The sequence below is a fragment of the Mustelus asterias genome, chromosome 7 (assembly GCF_964213995.1).
Source record: "Mustelus asterias chromosome 7, sMusAst1.hap1.1, whole genome shotgun sequence".
Classification (NCBI taxonomy): domain Eukaryota; kingdom Metazoa; phylum Chordata; class Chondrichthyes; order Carcharhiniformes; family Triakidae; genus Mustelus; species Mustelus asterias.
The window spans coordinates 123,525,108-123,552,267 of NC_135807.1; the positions used below are offsets into that span (position 1 = coordinate 123,525,108).

A 27,160-nucleotide genomic window follows, 5' to 3' on the forward strand; every position below is an offset into this window, starting at 1 on the left:
GTTTCTCAACACAGCTGGATGTAAGTACAGACATTAGATTGTGCAACCTTGCTAGTTTACATTAAATAGGTTTGGCACAATGAATTGTTTTGAGGATATGCTGTGCTGTTTGACATTACCAACTAACACGATTGGCGCACAGATCTTTGAAGCATTGAATAGTTAACGTTGTTGGAAATTACGGGCTTGACTGGGTTATTTGCAGAGGAATCACAAGCGACAGAAGTCAACATGACTTGGAAAATGGTGAAGTTATAATAAGGATTAAGGAAGCAGCTGGTCATGACATTGTCTGGATCTTTGCTTCATTCGCCAGGAGGCATTGGCATCAAAATGCATTCCAACCAATATTGAAACAGTGTTGAAAGGAACTGTGAAAGTCGTGAATTTCATTAAATGCAGCCCATTCAATGCCAGGCTTTTTGAGTCTCTGTTCTGAAATGGGGACTGAGCACTCTCATTTGCTCCACACACACATACATTGGCTGTCAAGGGATTGGATGTTCGGCAGAATTTACGAACTAAGTACTTTCCTCGTTGAAAAATCGTTCCCTTTGGTTGATTCGTTTGGTGATGAAAGTTGGATGCTAACTCTGTCTTACATTGCAGAAGTCTTTTCAATTTTGAGCAAACTGAACCTAAAATTGTAAGCAAAGTATGATTGTTTTTGGCACTGGGAACAAATAGATGCTTTCCAAAAGTAATTCAAAGTTTGGCAAGTGCAAGTAAAAAGCCAAACTACCACATGTTCCCCACACTGTTACCACACATCGAAGAAAGCAGTTAGGGAACTGTCAATAGACTGACAAACTGCTCAGTTGCATCTAGTTGCGTTGGATCACGGGTTTTGTTCCAGTGGCGAAGTTTCAGGTTCTGATAGAGAAGAGGTGGGTGAAAAATCCCTTTGAGTTTGACAGCCCAGACTTGGTTAACTTCAGCTAACTCTAAATGAGACTGAGCTGCTGCACCTGACTTGTGATAGCATGTTTAACAGCATGCCACGAGTCGATGAGGTTGTCATCACTTTGGATTAGCATCTCCCAGAAATATCCAGTGCTGAGTGAAACAAGCATTTTGTTGTTGCCTTTCATGATGACCTACCTACAAGTGTGAGGTGGGATTTTCCATTCTCACAAAGGTGAAGACTGTACAAGGGAGCTGGCTGAATTCTACACCTGATAACCGTGTTGCCCCCTCATCCTGTTAACCTGATTGGAGTGAGATCATGAGGACCAAGCAGGCTCACCTGTCACATTAAAGGAAGGTAAACATGGTGTGGATCCCGAAGGTCAGTCAGTTGATAAAAGTGAGTCCCAGGAACCTTGGATGTCTTAACTAAACTGTGCTCTAATCTTTATCTCCAGTGAGGTTGAGGAGCAAGGCACAAAATTGTAACCTCCACTGTGCTTTTGACAGTGAGTATGGGGCAAAAATATGTAGAAATCTATGAAGTCTTGGGCTGCATGTGGTAACTTGGAGTAGTACTAATTTACAGGCACTGAGTTGATATTTGCAGACTCCAGAGACTTGGACTAGTATGGTGCAATTGGAGGTGTAACTGGACCTTTCTAACAGTTATGACACTTCAAGACTTTCTGCTTATGTATTTTGATATTCTTGCTTGAGTCTTTCTGACGAGGTTATAGGTATGGTAACATCTGGGAATGAAACATGTGAAATGTTTTGAACGAATGAATGAAATCTGTCATACTTGCAAGGACTGGGGATGGTAGAGAACAGACGGAGTATTTGAGGCTGACCTTTCTGAGCAGAGGAGTATGAAGCTTGAAGTGGCTGCCAAGTGCGATCATCAGGAGGCTGAAATGGGGTGGAGATAACTGGGTGGCCAGGAGCACAGTGGAGAACAAAAGCAGATGTAATTCCCATTCCTTTGTAGCTTGCATTGGATGATTGGAGCTGAAGGTTGTGTTCCAGGTTTTCAAGAAGAAAAATACAATGGAGGGAACCTTTGGCCTTAAATCTGTAAAGAAGTCTTTGTAGTTTAAACTGATGATGAAGATAGATGTGTGACCTGGAGGAGGCAAAAACTATTGCTGGAAGGAACAAAACTCAACAGTTTCAGTGCATTGCCAGTCACACAGTTGCCATGTACCATTTGGATTAATAGAGCATAAATGTGTGGGTCATGTAACTCCATTAGAATTACAGTTGGGTTGCAGAAGCCCTGGACTCATTCAGCCAGTAAGGTGACCAAAAGAGGATCCAAACTCAACATTCTAAACGCTAAGTAAATAGATTTAATAAAATGCTTCTACCATGTGGATTTTTGAAAGTGCAGTTGAAAATTTATGTTGTCGTGGTAAAATGAACTCCCTTAGTGCCGGTAATCTACTCATTTTTATTATGTTGACCGACTTAAGATGGAAATTTAGATCATTTTTGTTGAGAAGGTGTTGCTTTGTCATTGTGGTGTATTTGACATGATGAGTTTGCTCACTTGACCCACTTCTGTGCACCTGTCATTGTTTAAACAGCTCAAAGGAACATTTTAAGCACGTTTGGAAATTAGGAAGGAGTGTTGAGGGAGTAAGTTGCAATTTGGGTGCATTGTGATTAAGTGCAATAGTGAAATGCTCCATGCACGATGGAATACCCCCATTGGTTTGTTTACTTAGAAACCAAGCTTTGAGTAGTAATTTCTACAACCTGCATTTTATAATGTAAAATTGATGTGGAGAATAGTTTTTTTCCTCTACATTTTCTTCCTTCTGGTCAGGATGCAAACTGCTCAGTGCAACTTTCTCTCATAGTTTACATTTGAATGTCACAATTAGCAAATATGCTAGGAATTTCTGATGAGCTGACGAAAGTTCTGAGTGGCTTGTTTTATTTCAACGCTCTGTGCATTCCAGATTGTTGTGCAGGAACCCACATGCACATCTTGGAGGAAACATATCATTTCCTTTTTGAGTCGCTTACAATGGTTGGGGTTCTGTCACATATCTAAACTGTTAAATATTGCGACAGTTGAAACGTTTTCCTTTTTTGTGGGGGAAATATAGGAAATCATTTAAAACCAGGATTATTTCTTGGAAAAGGTCAGTGCTTTCTAGTCTTTCATGGATGAAAATACTTTCACTTATATTTGTATTGCATTTAATATTGGATTTTGTTCCCTTAGGTTGGGACTTTAGATGTCTTGGTGGGATTATCTGATGAGCTGGCCAAGTTGGACTCATTTGTGGAGGGGTAAGTTTGTTGAATACCTTCAACAGTTTCTGAAATCAAATTTCTATTTCTGAAGCATTCTGTAAAAGGTGAACACAAGAATTAAGTATTGCATGCTGTTTGCTCCGGTTTCCTCCCACAGTCCAATGATGTGCAGGTTAGGTGAATTGGCCATGTTAAGTTCTCCCTCAGTGTACCTGAACAGGCGCCAGAGTGTGGTGACTAGGGGATTTTCACAGTAACTATATTGCAGTGTTAATGTAAGCCTACGTGTGACTAATAAATAAACTTTACTTTAAAGGGGTGCTTGTGGGGGGTTGCAGAGCTATATGACTTTCACAGTATCTGTAACAAATAATTAGTGCTCTCCCTTTGAAGAATTAATTCCACCATATTAGTTGTGTGGGTTAATCTGGTTAGTCATTCTTTAGAAGCATTTAGTTTGCATATGGTTTATATAAATAAGCTACCTTAGAAGCGTTATCTTTAAGTGACAGTTTGGGTTGGAAGCCAAAGAACCATGCATCGAGTTTGTCATAATACAGCATAGAACTGTGACACCCCATGAGGGAACTTTCCAATACTCATGGAGATTATATTTATCTAATGAGTTTTATTTTAAAAAAGCTATTTGGTATATCTTTCGTTTTATATTAAAGTACATTTTACTTAAAGGTAAAAGATAAGTCAATAGATATAGTTGCAGAGTTTAACATATTTTTGATTATGAAACAAAATGCAGTTCAGTCAGAAAAATGTGTTGGAAGGTCCCTTTTCCAACGCAGTTGCAGTGCTTGGAGAAATTTTATGCCCATGAAATGTTCAGTGGATTTTTCTTTGAGGGATATTGTGAGTTTAATGGTACCGACAATTGGCATTTAGAAGAATGAAGTATCCTGAATGGTCTTGACAAAGTGGACATGGAAAGGATGTTTCTCCTTGTGGGCGAGTCCAAAACTAGGGGGCACTGTTTTAAAATTAGGGGTTACCCTTTTAGGACAGAAATGAGGAGAAATGTTTGCTCTCGGGAGGAGGTCGTGTGACTTTGGAACTCTGAGGCTCAGAAGGCGATGGAAACAGTGTCATTAAAAACTTTAAGACAGAGGTAGATAGATACTTGCTAGGCAAGGAAATCAATAGTTATCAGAGATGGATGGGAATGTGGAACACAGAACACAAATCAGCCATGATCTGATTGAAGCTGCTGGTGGAGCAGGTTCAAAGGGTCGAATGGCCTACTTTTATTTCATATGTTTGCGTTCATATTAAGATAATGTAAAAACATTGTAGCACAGGATAACAAGCAAAATACTGTAATTTTAAACAATGTCCTGCATTTCCGGTTTCTAATTTTAAGTTTGTTATCTAGAATCCTTTATTACTCGAGCAGCTATCTACTGCTCTCAGAAATATATTGACAATGTTGGCCATGACTCAGTTGGTGCATGTGTTAGGAGGCTGTGGATTCAAGTCCCAATTTAGAGATATGAGCACAAAAATCGAGTCTGACGTTCTTGCACCATGCTGTTGAGGATATTGTCTTTTGGACAAGACATTAAACCAATCCTCTACCTACACTCGGGTGAACATAAAAAATACACGCGCTATTTTGAAGAAGTGCAGGGGAGATATCCCTGATTTCTTGGCCAATATTTACCTCTCAATCAGCATCCCTTAAAAACAGATGACCTAGGCATTATCAAATTGCTGTTTTGTGGGGCTCTCTGCATACAAATGGGCTACTGCATTCCCTACATTAAAGCTAATTAATGTAAGGAATGCAGTAGCCCATCTGTAATGTAGCCAGTATTGTAAAATTTTTCGATGTCATGAAGGACACTACATTAGTGCCAGTCTTTTTCTTTTATAGAAGAATAGAAATATGGTCCAAAAATTTGCTCTTTGGTCAAGAGAAATTATTTTTTTCCCCAAGTGAGGGCAAACCAATTTCTCAATGTAATTTTGAAGCTGGAATTTCAAATTGGGTTCTGAGGATATGATACCTTTTGTCTGCCACTCTGTTGAGAATTACTTCACTCTTGGCATGTTTATTGTAGCGTGGATATGGTGCTTCAGACTTTGACATTTGGCAGGGCCAACAAGAGCCAAAATGAGTATGTAAACATCTAATATATTTCTGGCTACTTTCCTATGATAACTGCATTGAGATTCTTATCCAAAACGATTCCAGATCAACCCAAGGAATTTCAAAGTTTGAAATTTATTGACCTCACTTTGTGGTTAAACTTGTTGAATTAATTCTGTAACTTTTATTCTAATCTATTAACGCTATAAACTTTTTTTATTTTCGGGGAATGATTTTTGCCTCATAGTGAAATAAAGAAGCTGTCACTGCAACAAGACCAGAATGGGTAATGCTGAAAATGCAAAAATGCAGATCTGCAAATGAGGAGCGTAGACTGTTTAGAAACAAAAATAGGAAAAATTGGAAAATCCTAATCTTAGGCTTGACTGATGTTGTTTCAAATGTGCTAAATATGAAGCCAAAGACATAATAGCATTAAAATAATAGCATGTGAATGAATTAAAACAAACTGGAAAAAAATGACAAGTGATAATTTACAATGATCACATCAAACTTCGAAAAGGGAAAAGCTCAGTAAAGTACTTCCAAAGTAGAAGAAAGCATACAGAAGCTGGACTATAAAAGACCTTGATCCATCGAGTTCACCTTCTGCGATGCTACTGTAAAATGCATATAATAGCAATAATGGAGGAGTTGACTAACTATGATCAATCTGAATTAATCTACTGCAAACCAGAGATGAGGCAAACAAGCTCTGTGGTGAAAGGCTTTGGGTTTTGAGTTATTGGTAGAACTCTCATCTGAGCCAGAAGGTTGTGGGTTCAAGTCACATTCCAGGACATGAGCACCAAGGTCAAGGCTGACACACTAGTGCACTACTGATGGAGTTCTACCTTGTTGGAAGTGCCGTCTTTTGGGTGGAACTTTGAACCAAGGCCCCATGTGCTCCTTTGGGTGGATATGAAAGATCTTATAGTACTATATCAAAAACAGACGATCTGGTCATTGTCACCGCTGCTTGGGGGAGCTTGCTTTGCACATTTCTTTTGCTGAAACAATGGAAATTGTGGTGATTTGATTATGTTTAATGTTGTGAAATGATAGGCCTGTTTATCTGATGATGCTGCTTTCTATCAAGTGATTTTAGACGAATGTAAGAACGCCATTTGGACCAGATATGGAAATTCAGTCGCTTGTGAATTTTGAAATGGCTTATATTTAGGATTTTCCACTGGAACTAGTGATCTTGAGTGGTGTATGTAATGTACAACCATATTTTGCTGCATCATGGCTTTGCTATTTATCTGATCTAATTTGTAGTTAGTTTGTTGGTGATTTGATTTATTGTCACATAGAAACATAGAAAAACTACAGCACAAAACAGGCCCTTTCAGCCCCACAAGTTGTGCCGAACATATCCCTACCTTTTAGGCCTACCTATAACCCTCCATCCTATTAAGCTCCATGTACTCATCCAGGAGTCTCTTAAAAGACCCTATTGAGTTTGCCTCCACCACCACTGACGGCAGCCGATTCCACTCGCCCACCACCCTCTGTGTGAAAAACTTCCCCTTAACATTTCCCCTGTACCTACCCCCCAGCACCTTAAACCTGTGTCCTCTCGTAGCAGCCACTTCCACCCTGGGAAAAAGCCTCTGAGAGTCCACCCGATCTATGCCTCTCAACATCTTATATACCTCTATTAGGTCTCCTCTCATCCTATGTCTCTCCAAGGAGAAACGACCGAGCTCCCTCAGCCTATGCCTCATAAGGCATGCCACTCAATCCAGGCAACATCCTTGTAAATCTCCTCTGCACCGTTTCAATCTTTTCCACATCCTTCCTGTAATGAGGCGACCAGAACTGAGCACAGTACTCCAAGTGGGGTCTGACGAGGGTCTTGTATAGCTGCATCATTATCCCTGGACTCCTCAACTCAATCCCTCGATTGATAAAGGCCAGCACACCATACGCCTTCTTAACCACCACCTCCACCTGCGGGGCCGATTTTAGAGTCCTATGGACCCGGACCCCAAGGTCCTTTTGATCCTCTACCGTACTAAGAGTCTTTCCCTTTATGTTGTACTCCTTCATCCCATTTGACCTGCCAAAATGGACCACTACGCATTTATCTGGGTTGAAGTCCATCTGCCACTTGTCCGCCCAGTCTTGCATCCTATCTATGTCCCTCTGTAACTTCTGACATCCCTCCAGACTATCCACAACTCCACCAACCTTGGTGTCATCGGCAAACTTACCAACCCATCCCTCCGCTTCCTCATCCAGGTCATTTATGAAAATGACAAGCAGCAAGGGTCCCAGAACAGATCCCTGGGGCACACCACTGGTGACTGACCTCCATTTAGAAAAAGACCCATCTATACCCACTCTCTGCCTCCTTTGGGCAAGCCAGTTCTGGATCCACAGGGCAGCAGCCCCTTGGATCCCATGCCCTCTCAGTTTTTCTGGAAGCCTTGCATGGGGGACCTTATCGAACGCCTTGCTAAAATCCATATAAACCACATCTACCGCTTTCCCTTCGTCAATGTGTTTTGTCACATTTTCAAAGAACTCCACCAGGCTCGTAAGGCACAATCTGACTTTGACAAAGCTATGTTGAGTATTCTTGAGCATACTAAACCCCTCTCAATGCTCATAAATCTTGTCCCTCAGGATCTTCTCCATCAGTTTACCAACCACTGAGGTTAGACTCACCGGTCAGTAATTACGTGGGCTATCCCTATTCCCCTTCTTGAAAATAGGAACCACATCTGCAATCCTCCAATCCTCCGGCACCTCTCCCATCTCCATCGACGACGCAAAGATCATCGCCAGAGGCTCTGCAATCTCTTTCCTTGCCTCCCACAGTAACCTGGGGTACATCTCATCCGGACCCGGCGACGTATCTATCTTGATGCCATTCAATACATGTATACATGTATTAGTATACAGTGAAAAGTATTATTTCTTGTGCACTATACAGACAAAGCATACCGTTCATAGAGAAGGAAAGGAGAGAGTGCAGAATGTAGTGTTACAGTCATAGCCAGGGTGTAGAGAAAGATCAACTTAATGCAAAGTGGGTTAATTCAAAAGTCTGATGGCAGCACAGAAGAAGCTGTTCTTGAGTTGGTACGTGACCTCAGACTTTTGCATCTTTTTCCTGACCGAAGAAGATGGAAGAGAGAATGTCTGGGGTGTGCGGGGTCCTTAATTATGATGGCTGCTTTGCTGAGGCAGGCGGAAGTGTAGACAGAGTCAATGGATGGGAGGCTGGTTTGTTACTGAAATGATGTAGATTTGCAAAGTTTAATAAGTTTGCTAATCAAAATAGTTGAATGACACTGCTCTGAAGAAAAGGTTACAGTAAGTTTGTTGAATATTAACATTTAAGTGTGAAGCCAAATATTTTTTTAAAGAGAAACCTGTGGAATCTGATGGAGGGGTGATTTAATTTTTATTCTGCGATTAAAGTACATCAATCACATGCCATGATATTCCAACTTTGACATTAAGTATATTTTGGCTATTGAGAAAGACACATCTCAACTTAAAATGTGGCAAGTTTAAAGTGTTCTGAATAAATTGGGATGAATGAAAATTCAGAATGTAAAATGCTCTTACAGATGAAGATGTTTTTAACTTGAGCTGTATGCTGACCTATGATTAGAATTAATTTGTGTTAAATTTCAGGCATTCTCGAATTGTTTTGTGTAATTGGGTTGAGTATAAATCCTTTTTGATGCATGCATGTCGGCTTGCCATTTTGAAAATTTGGTTTGTGTGCTGTTCTTTGACTCTTGGTTTCAGACTCAAACCCACTCAAGCTGATTAAATTGCATTCCCTCATGTTGCGACTGGACAATTTCAGTCTACAATGCAAAAAAGTGCATTTAATTTCACATTACCTGTCGCAAATCTGCAAGCCAAGTGTATTTTTTTCCTTTGGTGTGTGGGTGACATTGGCAAGGCCACATTTCTGCCTATTAGGAAAGGTAGTAAGTCTTACTATAGAATAGTTAGTCCAATTGTCAAACTGATTTTCTAAGCCAATTGAGAGGGCATTAAGAGCCAATTAAGTTGTGTGGACTAGAATCACATACGGGTTTGACCATTTGTCTCTAAAGACATTAATGAACTGGTTGTTTTGCAAATGGGTGGCACAGTGGTTAGCACTGCTGCCTCACAGCGCCAGGGATCCAGGTTCGATTCCTGGCTTCGTCACTGTCTGTGTGGAGTTTGCGCATTCTCCCCATGGGTTTCCTCCGGGTGCTCTGGTTTCCTCCCACAGTCTAAAGGTATGTGGCTTCGGTGGATTGGCCATGCTAAATTGCCCCTTAGTGTCAGTGGGACCAGCTAGGGTAAATGCATGGGGTTATGGGGATAGGGGCTGGGTGGGATTGTGGTCGGTGCAGACTCGATGGGCCAAATGGCCCCCTTCTGCACTGTAGGATTCCAAGATCCTAAAGCTTTCAGACAACCAAAATTAAATTTTAAAAATGATCAGGTTTATTGAATTCAATTTTGGTCACATTTGTACGCAGCTTTTCAGTTGCTTGTCTAGTGTGCTAACATTATTGTCCGTAAAATGGAATGGTATTTGGCGCACTGGGAAAATGCTGCATTTTGCCGTGTTTAGATGCATTGGTTAAATATGCAACCCTTTTATTTTTCAGTGTTGTGAAGAAGGTGGCCCAGTACATGGCTGATGTATTGGAAGACAGCAGGGACAAAGTGCAAGAGAACCTTTTGGCCAGTGGAGGTAAATGGGAAACTCACTGAATTTTATCTGGTTGTTGTATTTAGTAATTGTTGCAGTGCTCTGTGTCATTCATGGGAGCTGAATTCTGTTCTGTGCTTTATGCATGAATGAATGTTCTATCTGTAACTGAGACTGATGAATCAGTTGTCTTGTCAATGTGATGGAATTATTTGATCAATGCTCCGGTATAAGTTTCAGAAAATTCAAAAAACCTGGAACAAAAATACCAATTTTAGTTGCTTAAAGGCAACAACCTGCATATGTAGCCTAAAGTAGTCATTAACAGCTTGGAGCAGATCATATCAACAAGATCCGGTAATGCTATTAATTGGCAATATAAGTAGACTATTCTCCGCAATTAAGATCACGACTGAATGAATCTTAGCTCCATCCATCTGCCTTGGCCCTATATTCCTTAATACTCTTGCCTTATTAGTCTTAAACCTGAGACCAATAGATTTTTATTGATTGAGCTATCATCTACTGTTTTATGAGATAGCGTTTCACACTTCTATCATTCTTTGAATGAAATGTTTCCTAGCTTATTCCATAAGTGGTCTAACTCTATCTACCCTTTTTAATTGGTTTGAAAAGCCTCAATAAAATGTCTTAACCCTCCAGGGATACAAACCTTGCTTATGCAATCACTGCTCATAATTGAATTCTTGGAGCTCAGCTAACATTCTGATGCACCCCTTCTAGAGTTAATATATACTTTGTGTTCAGTACCTAGATTTGACTAGATTTGCCTTGAATTCCATGAGCTTTACCTTTAGGTAACTCTCTTGGAACTTTATTGAATGCCTTCTGGAATCCAGGACTGCATCAATAGACAGTTGCCTCTCTTTACTCAGACAAAAATTCAATTATATTTGTTAGATGTGACATACCTCTGTTGGCAATCTCCAATCAACTCAATTTGTCTTAAGTATTCAGTCGCTCTATCCTTAGTAACAGATTCTGATAATTTCCCGGCAACAAATTATAAACTATTGTAACTTTTATTTCCTGATTTATTTTTTTTGCACCTTTTGAATTTAAAGGTGCAGTACCTGAATCAAGATAGACACGAGAGACAAGAGAAGTAAGCAGGAAAAGGTGACATACAACAAATGTCAGATTGATAATCGTGAGAACTGGACTAAGCATAGAAAGTTTAGAGGGGGAGCGAAAGAGAAAATAAGAGAAACAAAGAGAGTATGAGAAGAGTCTTGGCAACTAACATAAAAGGAACCCAAAAGTCTTGTGTAGGCATAAAAATAGTAAAATGATAAGAGGCGGGGGCAACTTTGGATCAAAACATGGATCTATCTGTGGAGGCAGAGGTACTAAATTAATACTCTACGTATGTCTTTACTAAAGAAGAAACTGCTGCCAAAATCATAGTGAAAGAGGAGGTATGAGGTTAGCCTTAAAAGTTGATAAACCACCAGGGCTAGATGGGATGCATCAGGGAATGCTGAGAGAAGTTTAGGTAGAAATTGTGGAGGCATTGGCAATAATTTTCCAGTCCTCCTTCAAATATAGTGGGTAGTGCCAGAGGATTAGAGAATTTCAAAGGTTCAAAGAAGTGTCCAGGATAAATCCAACAACTATAGAGCGGTCAATTTAACTTTAGTGGTGGAAAAGCTTTCCGAGACAATCTTGGACAAAATTAATCTGATCCCAAAGGAAACCCAAGTAAACACAAATGCACCAACTCTGTTTAGACAAACATACCATTAGCTAAAGTGAGTTACTATCCTGCATTCTCATCATGGAATTGCATGTTTTTCCAGACAAATCGGTACTGTATTTTAAACATACCCCTTAAAAGAAACATGATGTAAATACATTAAGGTACAGTATCATCACACTTAAGTGCAGTTTAATTGAGGAAAACCAACATAGATTTATTTATGCAAATTGTGTTGAACTTGATCGAGTTTTTTGATTAGATAACAAGCGTTTGAGGATGGGAGTTGGTGCATTGGATTTACAAAAGGTTTTCGAAAAAGTGCCACACAAATCAGCTTGCCACCAAAGTTGAAGCCCATGGCACAAAAGGGACACTGGATACCAAGTTTGAGTGACAGGAGAATAGTGGTGAATGGTTGTTTTTGGACTGAAGGAAGGTATGCGGTGCTGTTTCCCATGGATTGATTGTCACACAAAACTTGGAAGTATTGTGAACAGTGAGAAGGATGGTGCTAGACTTCAAGAGGACAGTCTGATGGAATGGGAAGGCATATGGCAGATGTAATATAAAGCACAGAAATACATGTGATACAATCTTGAAAGAAGAACAAGGAGAAGTAATATAACAGTACAGCAACAACTTGTGTTATGTAACAGCTTAAATGTAATAAAACATCCCAAGATGTTTCACAAACATTATAAAACAGCACATGACACTTAGGGAGGCATTCGACTACATGCTAATAGCTTGGTTGAAGAGTTAAGTTTTAATGAGAGTCTTAAAGGAAGAAAGTGAGGTGGAGAACTGGAGCAAAGGTATTCCAGAACTTAAGTCGAGGCAACCAAAAGCATGATCACCAATGGTGGAGTGATTAAGATTGGATTTGCACGAAAGATCGGAATCAGAGGAGTGTGATTACCCTGGAAGGTTGTGGAGCTTGGGATTACAGAGATATGGAGCGGCAAGGCAATGGGATTTGAAAACAATGGTTAGCATTTTAAAATCAGCATGTGTGATGGGCAAACAGGGCCTGGTGTGAGTTAAGATGCAGGCAGAATGCAATATTGCCCCTTTTCATGTTTTTTTTTAAAGGAACCTCGTTCCCCTTTTCTGCCCATTTTTTTTGTCTATCCATTATTGTAAAACTTTGTTCATCTTTATTTTGTTTCTTTTGTATTAGTTGCAGCTTTTACCATTTTTTGTCTCTTTGCACCTCTCCCACCCCTCGACTGTTTACACTTTCATGTGCTTTTTTTCTTGGTATTTTTATAATCTTGCACTCTGTTTGTCAACCATTGTTTCATTTATAACTAGAACTCTTGACACCTTACAAGCATATGCTGGTTCTATATTAACTAAATTCTTCTTTACATATCCACCTGATACAATGGTTGCAAGTACGGTTGGTGAACAATCTCAGTTAATCCTTCAGTTCGAAGAAAGAAGTAATTTCCCTGTAACTCGAACACGACCTACAGGAAAAATTCCTTTTCATGCTGATAGTGCAACTTTACAGCTTGTCCAGAAAGTTGATGCCCTGCTTTGGAATTACAGCTTGTGGTTTGGAATTCCAGGCAATTACTTGCTCTTACTGCAGAATGAATTTGGAAATGGCTGTAATTTGAAATCTAAAATTGTTAATCTATAATGCCACTTACAGAACAGATCATAACTTTTTATAAAGAGATCAAATTTATCCATTCCAGTTTCACTGATTTTCTGAACATTTCACCTATAAAGTTCCCGACGCTTAAACTTTCTTAATGACTATATATTGTAATTCTGATCTTCACTTTGATTTTAGAGGATTATAATCCAGATTGTTGGAACCTGATCTATAATATTTATTTTTTGGTGTCATTCTGTCCTTGATCCATTTATTTCCACGCTGTTGATAAATATTTAACTTCTAATGTTTGTTTCAAAGCTGAAGCCTTTATATAGACAGACCTGTTTCATTATTTATTTGCCTCCTTTTTTTGTTTGACTTTCATGGTTGTAATAACCTATGTTGCTAACTTACTGTCCTTGTTGGGGGAAAATGTGCTACAGGTGTGTTTACTTTTGGTTGGTTAGGAATTTTCCTGGATGCGCTGCAGCTCCACTGTTTTACACGTCAGGGATCTGTTTCTAGGTACACTGAACTCTCATAGCTGAGGACAACACTCTATTTAGTTACAGATATTATCCCCACATTCAAGCAAGTTGGAATGCTGGGTTGATAGAATTATTATGCTCGTGTGAGAATTTGACTCTGTTTAAAGCTAAGTTTGGATATTTTGACATGTCCAGTTTGTTTGACAATTGTCAGTGAAGGTCCAGAAACCAGAATTCAGACTCGCTACCATCATTTTTTTCAAAGTTACATTTGCTGAATCAGTTCTTGCTTAACTCTGATCTATCTCAGAATTGGCCGCATCAATGTCAATAGACTTGTGCATACATAATCTGTAGCTCCTGGAGGGGAAAGAAAGCCTTTAATTGTGTTGGCGAGTGCACATTGTGTATGACCATATGAAGAGTCAACCATGTAAGTGGGTCAGCCTGACCTCAGTGGTTTAAAGGCTCCCTGGATAATGACATTGGGTCTCGCCCTAAGACCTTAAAATTAAGATGGTTATGTAACAAAGCTTCTGTAATCTTGTTTACTTTATTAAATAATTAATGTGAAATATTCTATGTTGTGTGGAAGTAATGTTGAAATATACCTACAAAGTTAACCATTGCCACAAATTATTTGGCTGCATGGCATAAATTATCCCATTTTCAGCTACTTCCACTGCCTCCTATTGGATTACTGTGGAAAGCTTGTCATTGAAGGCAGATCATTTTATGGTGAAGTAGTACTTGGTTTTTTTCACTGCCAATCTGAATTAAACAATCTTAACACCTCCACTGTCTTTGGCCCCATATCAATCTACTTGCACTGATTCCATCACCTTCACAGTCCATAATCTCAGACTGAACCAGATTTTTGCATTGCCACATTCTATTTAACCACGAGTTGAACTTCCAACCACATCAAAAGGATTGTCTACTTCTGTCCTTATAAAATTGTCCACTTTCACCTCCGTCATCTGCTGCTGGAAATCTACTTATCTACTATCCTAATACTCACCTGACTAACTTGCCATTCTCTAAATTTCAGTTCAGTAAACTGCTGCTCCTCTCCTATCTTGTACCAGATCCTCTCTCACCTATTCTCCTGAATTTTCTAACTTCTTGATACATCCAGTTAAAAATTAATATCGTGTTTGAATCCCATCATGGGCTCGACCATCCTCATTTCTATCACCTTGTACAGACCTTTCCAGCATTGTGTGTACTTCCCACACCCTTTGCCCAGCTTTGGTATCTGCGCATTTCAGCCCTTTGGGCCTGACACACACTTCTCTCATGAGCCTTGTGTCTTATTTGACTCTATGAGCTTCAAACTACGTACTCTCGCCCTCATTCAAATCACTTGTTTCCACCTCTAACATTGCCTGCCTCAACGCATCTGATAAAACCTCCATTCATACTGTTGCAACCTCCAGATGTGACTGTTCTAATGCACTCCTGGCTAGCCTCCCACGTTCTACCCATTGTGTTATTTCTTTATCATTCTTTATCATTCAAAGGTCAAAGTACAGTACAGGAACAGCCCCTTTGACCAAGCCTGTGTTGGTGTATGATGCCTTTCTAAACTAAACTAATTTGTGAATTCTTTGCATTTTTCTTGCCAATTTTGTGTCTGTTAAGGCATTGAAATCATAGGGAACCTATGGAACTGTGCCATAAATAATGTGGACCTTGCACCTATACAGTATTCTGTTGCAAGGAGGTCATAGTTGTATCTATTCACATCTTCACTCAGCGTCCTGGTGCAGGTATGCAGCATGATGATGCTGGATAGCAATCAGAGGTAGGAATCCTCATTTATTTTCCTCTTCATAACCTGAGACACCGAAGGCACTGTGGCAACCCTGACCAGCTGAGATCAAATAACTCAGTCAAGACTGGGAATTGAATTTGGGCCCCCACAGACCCGGCTTCTTGACGCTTTAAATAGCTCATTTAATGTGAAACAATTGTAGGTTAGATGGATTTCAGTTCTCTCTCTCTTTGGGAACAGCTATCTGGCCAGAGTGGGGATCAAACATGCGACTTTGACATTATTAGCAACAGTCTCTAATCACCTGAGCTAACCATTTAAATTCTATTAGTGGACTTCAGTTCTGTTTGTTTTCAAACAATTGATTTACGTTGCCATTCTAATGTTAAGAGCGCATTGTAAATTGTTTCTCGCTGAATTTCAACATGCAGATGTCGAATGATGTATAGCAACGACATGGTTACCTACCTTTGATCTTTCTGTATGAAATGAAGTACATTTTTCACACAGCTGAGTTCTTGTGATATGACTTGTCAACTTATCACTTAAAGTACTTATCTGTGCTCCCATTTTAATTTTCCATCTTACTGAAAGGTAAAGTTTGGTTTCCAAGGTCAACTCTAAGATTCTAGCTAAAGACTGCTTGGCTTTATTCCTATACACTGTTTAATTTTATAGTTGAACCAAGTCTTCACGACTGTCGGTCAAGCTTTTATACAAGTTAGATGGAGAAGGAAAACCATTTTATCCATCCTAACTCTTCCACTTCTAGACAAACTGCAGCTGGAGCCACAATGTTCAGCCCTTAAATGATTCCAGAGTTCTTGCCTCCACTTCTTTATCCTGAACTCCGTTTCACCTTTTGATCATTTTGTGTGGGAAAACTTGCTGACATCAGTCCTAAATTGCACTTTTACCTTGTTGATATTGTGCTCTCAAAGTACTGCTATATTTTAATTTGGAACAGTCATAGAGGAAACAGTAGACCGGGTTTACTTGTAGTCTGTCTAGATTGACCTCAATAAATTTTACTGTCTGTTCTGGTTGTATAATTCAAAATTATATTTGCTCTGTTGATTGTTACTTAAGTACAACATCTAATTCTCTCTCCCAGTTTCTCACTTATGATCTGGCAGGTGGCAATTGCTGTGCTAGCCAAATCCCAAAGGGAAGCTTAGCAAGCTATCACAAATTTCAATTCGCATTTTACTAAGAGAAACTATGTGTGCTGAAGTCATGAGTCTCAAGTTCCAGTCACAAATCTGAAGATTTTAAATACATTAAAACATTGAATCTTCAAACACACATTACATTTACACAGTTAATAGTCTATCAAAACATTGCCCCAAAAGATTCTTAATTGGTTTGTTGCAATTCAGGTCAGAAACTCAAGTATTTTATGAAACCTGCCTGGACCATAAATGTTGCACTTTGAATTTGGCTAAGATAAGCATGATATGTTTCACTTCAGGTAAGATTCAAATGACCCACTAAGGAGCTTCAATTAAACAAAGTTTATTTAAGAATATAGTTAACATGTATAGTAAGAAAATTAGCAATAATGTTTAGCAATTACAGACTAAAACAAAATCATGATAACCCTTAACAAATATATCGTAAGATATAAAAACTCGAATAGACAAAAAAACCCTTTCCACAGATTTAACACAGCAAAGACTGATGCTCAGGCGATACTGCAACTGAGTCCTTTGGTTGGAGAATTGAAAATCCCGACTTCTCAGCCTTTTAACTTCGAGCAACCCTCTGGGCACACTCGGAACAGCTTCACAGAACATCAGGGAGACACTCTGGTCCAGCCGCTAACAGCAGATGTTCTACTCCAGAAAGGCAAGGAACCTTGATTTCAGCATAATTTCCAAAACCAAGGAGAGATAGAAACACTTTTCAGCTTGATGCCTCTTCTAAAATTAAAAACCGCAGCCAGCCAAAACTGAAAATGAAACCTTAAATACACGAGGAAGAAAAAAACTGACCAAAACACATGACCTTCCTCCTAACAATGCAGGGTCATAAAAGATCCCAGAGAAAAAATAAACAACTACATTTAAACTACTGAAGGAGCAATAAAAAGACTTCTGGCAGCAATGAAACCAAAACCACTTATAGCTTCAGAGAACATGATTTTAAAAAAATTCTTAATTTACACTAACGTCACAGGTTACACTCACAAAAATACACCTCTTTAGGCAACAGTGTTTACAGGCATAATATATAAAACAAATTCCAGCTATATTACCACAAGCACAACTCACTGTTGATCTAGGAATGCATAATAGAACCATAGAAAATTACAGCTCAGAAACAGGCCTTTTGGCCCCCCTTGTCTGTGCCGAACCATTTTTTGCCTAGTCCCACTGACCTGCACTTGGACCATATCCCTCCACACCCCTCTCATCCATGAACCCGTCCAAGTTTTTCTTAAATGTTAAAAGTGACCCCGCATTTACCACTTTATCTGGCAGTTCATTCCACACACCCACCACTTTCTGCGTGAAGAAGCCCCTCCTTAATATTCCCTTTAAACTTTTCTCCTTTCACCCTTAACCCATGCCCTCTGGATTTTTTCTCCCCTAGCCTCAGTGGAAAAAGCCTGCTTGCATTCACTCTATCTATACCCATCAAAATCTTATACACCTCTATCAAATCTCCCCTCATTCTGGTACGCTCCAGGGAATAAAGTCCCAACCTATTCAATCTCTCTCTGTAACTCAGCTTCTCAAGTCCCGGCAACATCCTTGTGAACCTTCTCTGCACTCTTTCAACCTTATTTACATCCTTCCTGTAACTAGATGACCAAAACTGTACACAATACTCTAAATTTGGCCTCACCAATGCCTTGTATAGCCTTACCATAACACTCCAACTTTTATACTCGCTACTCCTATTTATAAAGGCCAATGTACCAAAGGCACTCTTTACGACCCTATCCACTTGTGATGTCACTTTTAGGGAATCCTGTACCTGTATTCCCAGATCCCTCTGTTCTACTGCACTCTTCAGTGTCCTACCATTTACCCTGTACGTTCTACTTTGGTTTGTCCTTCCAAAATGCAATATCTCACACTTGTCTGCGTTAAATTCCATTTGCCATTTTTCAGCCCATTTTTCTAGTTGGTCCAAATCCCTCTGCAAGCTTTGAAAACCTTCCTCACTGTCCACTACACCTCCAATCTTTGTATCATCAGCAAATTTGCTGATCCAATTTACCACATTATCATCCAGATCATTGATATAGATGACAATCAACAATGGACCCAACGCCGATCCCTGCGGCACACCACTAGTCACAGGCCTCCACTCAGAGAAGCAATCCTCCACAACCACTCTCTGGCTTCTTCCATTGAGCCAGTGTCTAATCCAGTTTACTATCTCCCCATGTATACCCAGCGACTGAACCTTCCTAACTAACCTCCCATGAGGGACCTTGTCAAAGGCCTTGCTGAAATCCAGGTAGACAACATCCACCGCCTTCCCTTCATCCACTTTCCTGGTAACCTCCTCGAAAAACTCTGATGGATTGGTCAAACATGACCTACCACGCACAAAGCCATGTTGACTCTCCCTAATAAGTCCCTGTCTATCCAAATATTTGTAGATCCTATCCCTTATCACACCTTCCAATAACTTGCCCACCACCGACATCAAACTTACTGGCCTATAATTTCCCGGATTTCTTTTGGAACCTTTTTTAAACAACGGAACAACATGAGCCACCCTCCAATCATCCGACACCTCCCCCGTGAATACTGACATTTTAAATATGTCTGCCAGGGCCCCTGCAAGTTCAACACTAGCTTCCCTCAAGGTCCGTGGGAATACCCTGTCTGGTCCTGGGGATTTATCCACTCTGATTTGCCTCAAGACAGCGAGCACCACCTCCCCTTTAATCTGTAAAGCTTCCATGACCTCCCTACCTGTTTGCCCTATTTCCGTAGACTCCATGTCCGTTTCCTCAGTAAATACGGATGCAAAAAAAACATTTAGTATCTCCCCCATCACTTTTGGTTCCATACAGTCTACCACTCTGGTCTTCAAGAGGACCAATTTTATCCCTCACTATCCCGATTTTTGCTCCTAACATACCTATAGAAGTTCTTTGGGTTTTCCTTCACTCTGTCTGCCAAAGCAACCTCATGTCTTTTAGCCCTCCTGATTTCCCTCAAGTAGCTTCTTGCACTTTTTATACTCCTCGAGCATCTGATCTGTTCTTTGCTGCCTGTACATTTCATACAACTCTCTCTTCCTCTTAATCAGTGTTACAATCTCCCTCGAGAACCAAGGTTCCTTATTCCTATTTACTTTGCCTTTAATCATAACAGGAACATGCAAACTCTGCACTCTCAAAATTTCTCCTTTGAAGGCCTCCCACTTTCCATTTACATCCTTACCAGAGAACAGCCTGTGCCAATCCACACTTCCCAGATCCCTTCTCATTTCATCAAATTTGGCCTTTTTCCAGTTCAGAACTTCAATCCGAGGACCAGACCTATCCTGACCCATGATCAGGTTGAAACTCATGGCATTATGATCACTGGAGTCTCTCTCTCTCTCGCTCAATCAGCTGATGAAATCCAAGGCTTTAAACAAAGCCCTTTCTGGAACAAACTGGCACTCTGCGGTAGCTGAAGACTGCTCCCTTCACTTCCTGATGTGGAGATGCTGGCGCTGGACTGGGGTAAACACAGTAAGGAGTCTAACAACACCAGGCTAAAGTCCAACAGGTTTATTTGGTAGTAAACGCCACTAGCTTTCAGAGCGCTGCTCCTTCGTCAGGTGAGTGGGAGATCCGTTTGCTACCAAATAAACCTGTTGGTCTTTAACCTGGTGTTGTTAGAGTCCTTACTCCCTTCACTTCCTCACAGTTCTGTCTTCGCGCAACACATTTTTAATGACCTTACTTGGCCATACCCTATAACACAGCTCCCAACCTTCCCTTAATTTTTTCCTTTTATGTTAAACCATTGTTTGCAATATCTCTCTAAATTTGACACTCTTAAAATTACAAAAATCTTCCATGTTCCCTGTTGCTCCATCCCTTTGGTCATAAGACTTGACCTTTCTCAAGTTTACTTATGACCTTTCTTTAAGTTGTAAATTCTTTCTTCCCTTTGAAATTCAACAGCTAAAAACCAACCTCACATATCTCCTGATGCAAATTTCTACTCATTGTTTTCACTTGTAGAACATTAATTTGGCTCAATTTAATTCAAATGCTTTCTTTTCACGCCTGAGCCCTTTGGTCTCAATAGTTAGTCACGTACACACCATTTCCACGAACCAAAGCAATCGTCTGAAAAACATGAAAATATTTTCATCACACTCACTAAGTTGTTTTAACCCCATAGCACAGGTAAACTTCTGATGCCCATGTTTCTTTCTTCCCTTGTGTAAATACTTCTACATTTTTATGACACTTAATGGGTCGGATTTTGCATCAGAGGCAAAGGACAGCGTTCATTGCTAACGTCAAGCTCCTCAAAAACATCTAATGATCTCTGGTGTGCCTTTTCCCCTTTCCTGATGGCAAGACAAATCTGCCCTCAAGTTGGGTGATCTCTTGGCATGCAGTGATGGTCACTTCAGCAAACCAGATTGCAGCCAATCACTTTCAGGTTTTCAGACATTGCAGACCTGGAAGTTCAAATCACTTTGTATCCTTCACGAATTTTCAGTTAGCAAAATAAATAATTAGATTAAGATGAATGCTGAAATAAAGTTAATTAAAAGAATTAAAACTGGAATTTTTTTATCATGTGGAGAAATTTGAAATTAAACAATACAATAAGCTTTCAGAGCCATTGAGGATGTTTAACAGTAATTGTGAAATTAGTAATCGGTTTGGAAACCTCATTACACTTTCATAAAAGTGTTACTTTGTTCAACTAATAAAGAAATCATGACAATGTAAGAATGGGACTTTTTATCACTTCATAGATTTCCGATTGATTGCAGAAACATAGCAAATAGGACCAGGAAGAGGCCATTTGGCCCCTTGAGCCTGCTCTGCCATTCATTATGATCATAGCTAATCATCCAACTCAGTAACCTGTTCCTGCTTTCCATCCATAATGTTTGATCCCCTTTGCCCCAAGAGCTATATCTAAATGCTTCTTGAAAACAGTGTTTTGGCCTCAACTACTTTCTGTGGTAGCAAATTCCACAGGCTGACTACTCTCTGGATGAAGAAATTTCTCCGCATCTGTCCTAAACGGTCTACCCTGCCTCCTCAGTTTGTGATCTCTGGTTCTGGACACCCCGACCATCGGGAACATTGTCCTTGCATTTATCCTGTCTAGTCCTATTAGAATTCATTAGTTTCTATCAGACCCCCCTCATTCATCTGAACTCCAGCAAATACAATCCTACCGACTCAATCTCTCCTCATACATCAATCCCACTACCCAGCAATCAGTCTGGTAAACGTTCTCTGCACTCCCTCTAGAGCAAGAACATCCTTCCTCCGATAAGGAGACCAAAACGGCATACAATATTCCGGGTGCGATCTCTGAGGCCCTGTATAACGGCAGCAAGGCATCCCTGCCTCTGCACTCAAATCCCCTCGCTATGAAGACCAATGTGCCATTTGCCTTTTTGCTGTCTGCTGCACCTGTAGGCTTACCTTCAGTGACTAGTATATGAGGACACCTAGGTCTTGTTGCACGTTCCCCTCCTAATTTATAGCCATTCAGCTAATAACGTCTTCCCGTTTTTGCTACAAAGTGAATAACCTCTCATTTATCCAAATGATACTGCATCTGTCAATCATTTGCCCACGCACTCAACTTGTCCAAATCTCTCTCAAGCATTTTTGCATCCTCCTCATAGCTCACCAGTCCATCCAGCTTTGTCATCTGCAAATTTGGAGATATTACATTTAGTTCCCTCATGTAAATCATTAATATATATAGTGACCTCATGCCTTTTAGGACTTCATGCCTTTTAGGATCCATGTCGTTTGTACCAGCGTGTTAAACAACCACTGGCTATTCGCCCTCCCTCTTCAGAATGTTTTCTAGTCACTCTGAGACATCCTTGACCCCAGCATCAGGGGGGGCAACATACCATCCTGATGGCCACAAACGTCTATCTATTCCTCTTGCAATTGAATTCCCTATAATTATTGCATTCCCACACTTTTTACTCCTCCCCTGTGCAGCAGAGCAAACTGGTGCAACAAATTTGGTTATTGCTGCTTTCCCCTGAGAGACCATTCCCCTCAAAAATTTTTTATCCGAAGTGATATACCTGTTTTGTCAGGAGAATGGCCTCGGGAAATTCCTACATCGCCTGCATAGCCCCCTTGCTCTGCACGGTGGTCCTGCCTGTGGAGTCTTAGCCTGTGGTGTGACTACCTCTCTATACCTGCTACCCATGATACCCTCTGCCTCGCGGATGCTCCACAGTGTCATAAAGGCATCATTTGACCAAGTGTTGCATCAAAGAGCTCTAGCAGACTGGAGTCAATGATGATCGGGGAAAACTCTCCACTGTTTGGAGTTGTACTTAGCACAACAGAAGATGACCACCTCTGGTAGGAGGTCAGTTTCTCAGTTCAAGGACATCACTGCAGGAGTTCCTCAGGGTAGTGTCCTAGGCCCAACCATCTTCAGCTGCTTCATCAATGACTTTCCTTCCATCATGAGGTCAGGAGTGGGAATATGTTTGCTTCTCAAGAGAAATTGGGATGGGCAATAATGCTGGCCTAACCAGCAACATCCACAACCTATGAACAAATTTAAAAAAAAGATATAACTCATCAATTTACTTTGTACTGACCTGTTTGCGCAATCCATTTTGGCACATTTTCTGAAAATTGGCACCATATTGGCTTGTGTCTGCTGTAGTGGGCATCTGCCCAGTGACTGTCACTGTGATAGTTAACCAAATACATGGTGGCATAGTGGTTAGCACTGCTGCCTCAGCACCAGGCACCCGGGTTCAATTCCTGGCTTGGGTGACTCTGTGGAATTTGCACATTCTCCCTGTGTCTGCATGGGTTTCCTCTGGGTGATCAAGTTTCCTCCCACAGTCCAAAAATGTGCCCGTTAGGTTGATTGGCCATGCTAAATTACCCCTTAGTGTCAGGGGATTATTAAGGTAAATATGTGGGGTTATGGGGAGAGGGAGAGATTGTTGTTGGTGCAGGCGCGATGGGCTGAATGGCCTCCTTCTGCACTGTGGCTACTCTATGATCATCCCATGTGAACTTCAGTATTGAGAAATACCGTCAATTTTAAGAATGCACTTCTGTATTATTAACCCTGTTAGCTTGCAATAGGACCTTACAACACACTTATGTGGAAGTCATTAATTCTAGTTGATCTTGGATTATATTTTAGTTAATCTCATATCAGCCGTGGCTGAGTGAGTAATATACTTGCCTCTGAGTCAGAAGACTCTAGATTCAGATCCCACTCTAGGACATGAGCATAAACAAGGCTGACACTCTAATGCAGCACTGAAGAATGGCTGTGCTAATGAAGGTGCCATCTTTTGGACAAGACTTTAAATTAAAGCCCATCTCTCTCAGTTGGATGTAAAAGATCCCGTGGCACTATTTCAAAGAAGGGCAGGTGAGTTATCCGCAGTATCCTGGCCAATACTTAACCCCCATTTAACATTACAAAAACAAATTATCTGGTCATTGTCACATTGATGTTTGTGGGAGCTTGCTGTGTTTAAATTGGCTGTCAGATTTTCCGTAATACTACAGCGATTGCACATTCAAAGTAGTTCAGGGCTGTAAATTGCTTTGAGATGTCCAGTAGTTGTGAGAGATGTTACATAAATGTAAATCTTTTTGAAAGTGTTATACTGAGCTTGCTTATGCCAGTTGTGGTTCAGTGGTAACATTCTAGCCTCTGAATCTGGAGGTTGCAGATTCTACTTCCATTCCAGGCATTGAGCGTGTAATCTAGACTGACAATCTGTGGCAGGACTGAGGAAATGCTTAGCTGCCAGACCAACAGCCCAGGCGAGAGCTTTGAAGCCTTGTCTGTCATTTCAATTAAAAACAGACCTGCATTCATATAGCACCATACAAAACATCCCAAATGCTTTCCAGTGATTCAATACTTTTGAAGTTTGGTTACTGTTATAATGTAGCAAAGTTGAGTGTGAAAGATCTTCTAGCAGTATTTCGAAGAAGAGCAAAGGAGTTCATCTTTAGTCCTGGCTCAGCTTCAACTCTTAACCCACATCTGTAAAGAAACAGGTGACCCGGTAATTATCAATCACCAGGTTGTTTGTGGAATCTCATGTCAATTGGCTGCCATATTTCATTCATGAAAAGTACTTAATTGGTGGTAAAGCACTTTGGGATGTCTTGTGATTGAAAGTTAAAATTTGTGAAACCTCTAGGTGGGAAAGAATTCATGTCCAAGCACCAGGGATTCCCTTCTCTATGTAATGTTTTTGATTTAAATGATCTTTATTTGAAAAATAAAACAAAATACATTAAAAAAAACTGAAGTCTTGACTACTTCGTGTGTATTAACACGTGTGACGTGTGCACATTCAAAATATTTCAGCTGTGGGTAGAAATTATTGAATTATTTTTGTTCTCTGTTCGTTTTTTGACTCTCCTGAATTATCAAGTGGGAATTGCACAAGTTAGATTACTTACCAGTGTTAAACTTGGTCCATTTGTTTGTTTTCATTAACCATTGCTGTTTTTGAAACAAAAAGGGAAAATCTTTTGTTTTAAAAATGTTAATAAACAAAGTTCTGTTTTTTTAGTTGACTTGGTCACCTATATCACAAGGTTTCAGTGGGACATGGCAAAATATCCAATCAAACAGTCTCTGAAAAACATTTCTGAAATCATTACAAAGGTTGGTGTTGTTTAAATTCATTTTTGGAACGTAATAATGTGGCTTTAGCACCAATTCTGCACTCAGCCCAAATTCCTAGCCATCTTGTGTGTAAATTTTTTTCAGGCCTGCTCAAGATCATTGAGATTTTTTAAATTTTGTAATTATTAGAATCACTTGGAAAACTTGTGGGCAGAATTTAACAGTAATGTTTTAGATTTTACACTCCACATTGTTTAGTTGTGGAGGGATTATTCTTCTGTAGCATGACTAAGGAACATGTGTAACTATAATGTCCATATTTGAGATGTGGGGGTACTTTTGTAATACATCACTTTGTTGAAGTTAAATGCAGAGTAGCGGTGACACGAAGGGAAAGAGAATAATTGGCAACAGAAGTTGCTGTTTTATATGCTGTTACCTTGTTAACTTTACATTTTAATGATTTTTAAATGGCGCACAGCTAACAGCCATTATTTAAAGCTTGCCACGCTTTTTTCTTGGCATGCCCACATTCCCCAACTAAAGTTTAGTTTGGTATGAATCTTTTATTCTGCAAGTCTTTCAAAGAGTCATTGCTTGCAGTGGCTGATGTTGATGCAGATGAGATGTTCTTGGAAGCAATGAATGGGTTGCATGTCAATGGTGAAACCAGTGGTCCTAAAACTAAGGTCCGTGGACCCCTGTCCTGGAGACTTTACAAGGGGGAGCTTGGAATAATATGGAAGCGCTCATTGTGTAAGACAGTGAATGAGTGGCAGTGTGAGCAGAGTCTGTTTGCCACATGTGCAGCGCAGAATGGACTGACTATTTCAGCTAGGAAGGGATGTTGAGTGCAGCATGAAGATCACCAGTTAGTCCTGCAGTTACCAAGTTGATGGCTATTGCCAGATGAGTTCACCCTTGTCAGGAGAGGGGGAGTTTTTAAAAAGATAGTTTCAACTATGTCCTTGAACACACAAAGACAAGTTTACCCAGGTCCTCCCCTCAGAGCATTTTTATATTTAAGGGTAAGAGAACCACTGATCGTGACAATTGGGCATGATGCAGTTCTGTAATGTAAAATTCAGTATCAACTGTCTATGACCTTTCCCAGCAGTAGTGTCAGCATGGTACTTATTTTCTTGAATCAATCTGTTTTGCTAAGCGATCGAGTTGAAGGTGGTTATATCATTCCTGACTTTGTCAGCTAATGGATTCAGTCTGATCATCACAAGGATAGTTTTCAAGTTTTGTTTTTTTTTTCAAAACCTCTTGATTGCACATGTCTGAATAGATACCACTGCATGCATCCTGTTTGGTTCTAAACTTTAGTCTCAGATTCTTTTCATTATATTTAGGATGGATTGAAATATAAAGCTCTAGAACAGTATTGACAGAGTTGTGCAATTTACTTTCTCCCACAAGACGAGACTTCAAAATCAAATTTTTATTGTGCTTTGCTGTGTCGCATTTTATTGCTCAACAGTTATGCAATATTCAACATAACTGACCACTTCTGTAAAGCACTTTGCAAATCTCATGTTTTGCAGTTGCAGCTATGTTCATTGTGGAAAGGGTGTGTCTAAAACTCTTGAATTATTAATCCATTACATATACTAAAAAATGTTCCTTCATTTTGATCCTGCTCTGTTCCGATTTGAATTTTATTCAAGTTAAGTTGTCAGGTTAAAGGGCATTAATACAATTTCGCAACTTTTTATATGTCGGATGCTTTGACTAAGTTCTGTAATGGTTTTGTATTCATCACTTTGGTTTCTCTTCAGTTAGATTGTAT

General features: G+C 40.0%; 1 protein-coding gene across 1 annotated transcript in view; it reads left to right on the top strand.

Annotated features, from left to right (window-relative positions):
• atp6v1c1a (ATPase H+ transporting V1 subunit C1a) overlaps positions 1–27,160 on the top strand; it is a 70,772-nt gene that overhangs the window by 14,707 nt on the left and 28,905 nt on the right. The window contains exons 3-5 of the mRNA XM_078216745.1: positions 3,143–3,210; positions 9,913–9,998; positions 25,310–25,404. Coding sequence (XP_078072871.1) covers positions 3,143–3,210; positions 9,913–9,998; positions 25,310–25,404 — 249 coding nt within the window. The remainder of the gene's footprint in view (positions 1–3,142; positions 3,211–9,912; positions 9,999–25,309; positions 25,405–27,160) is intronic.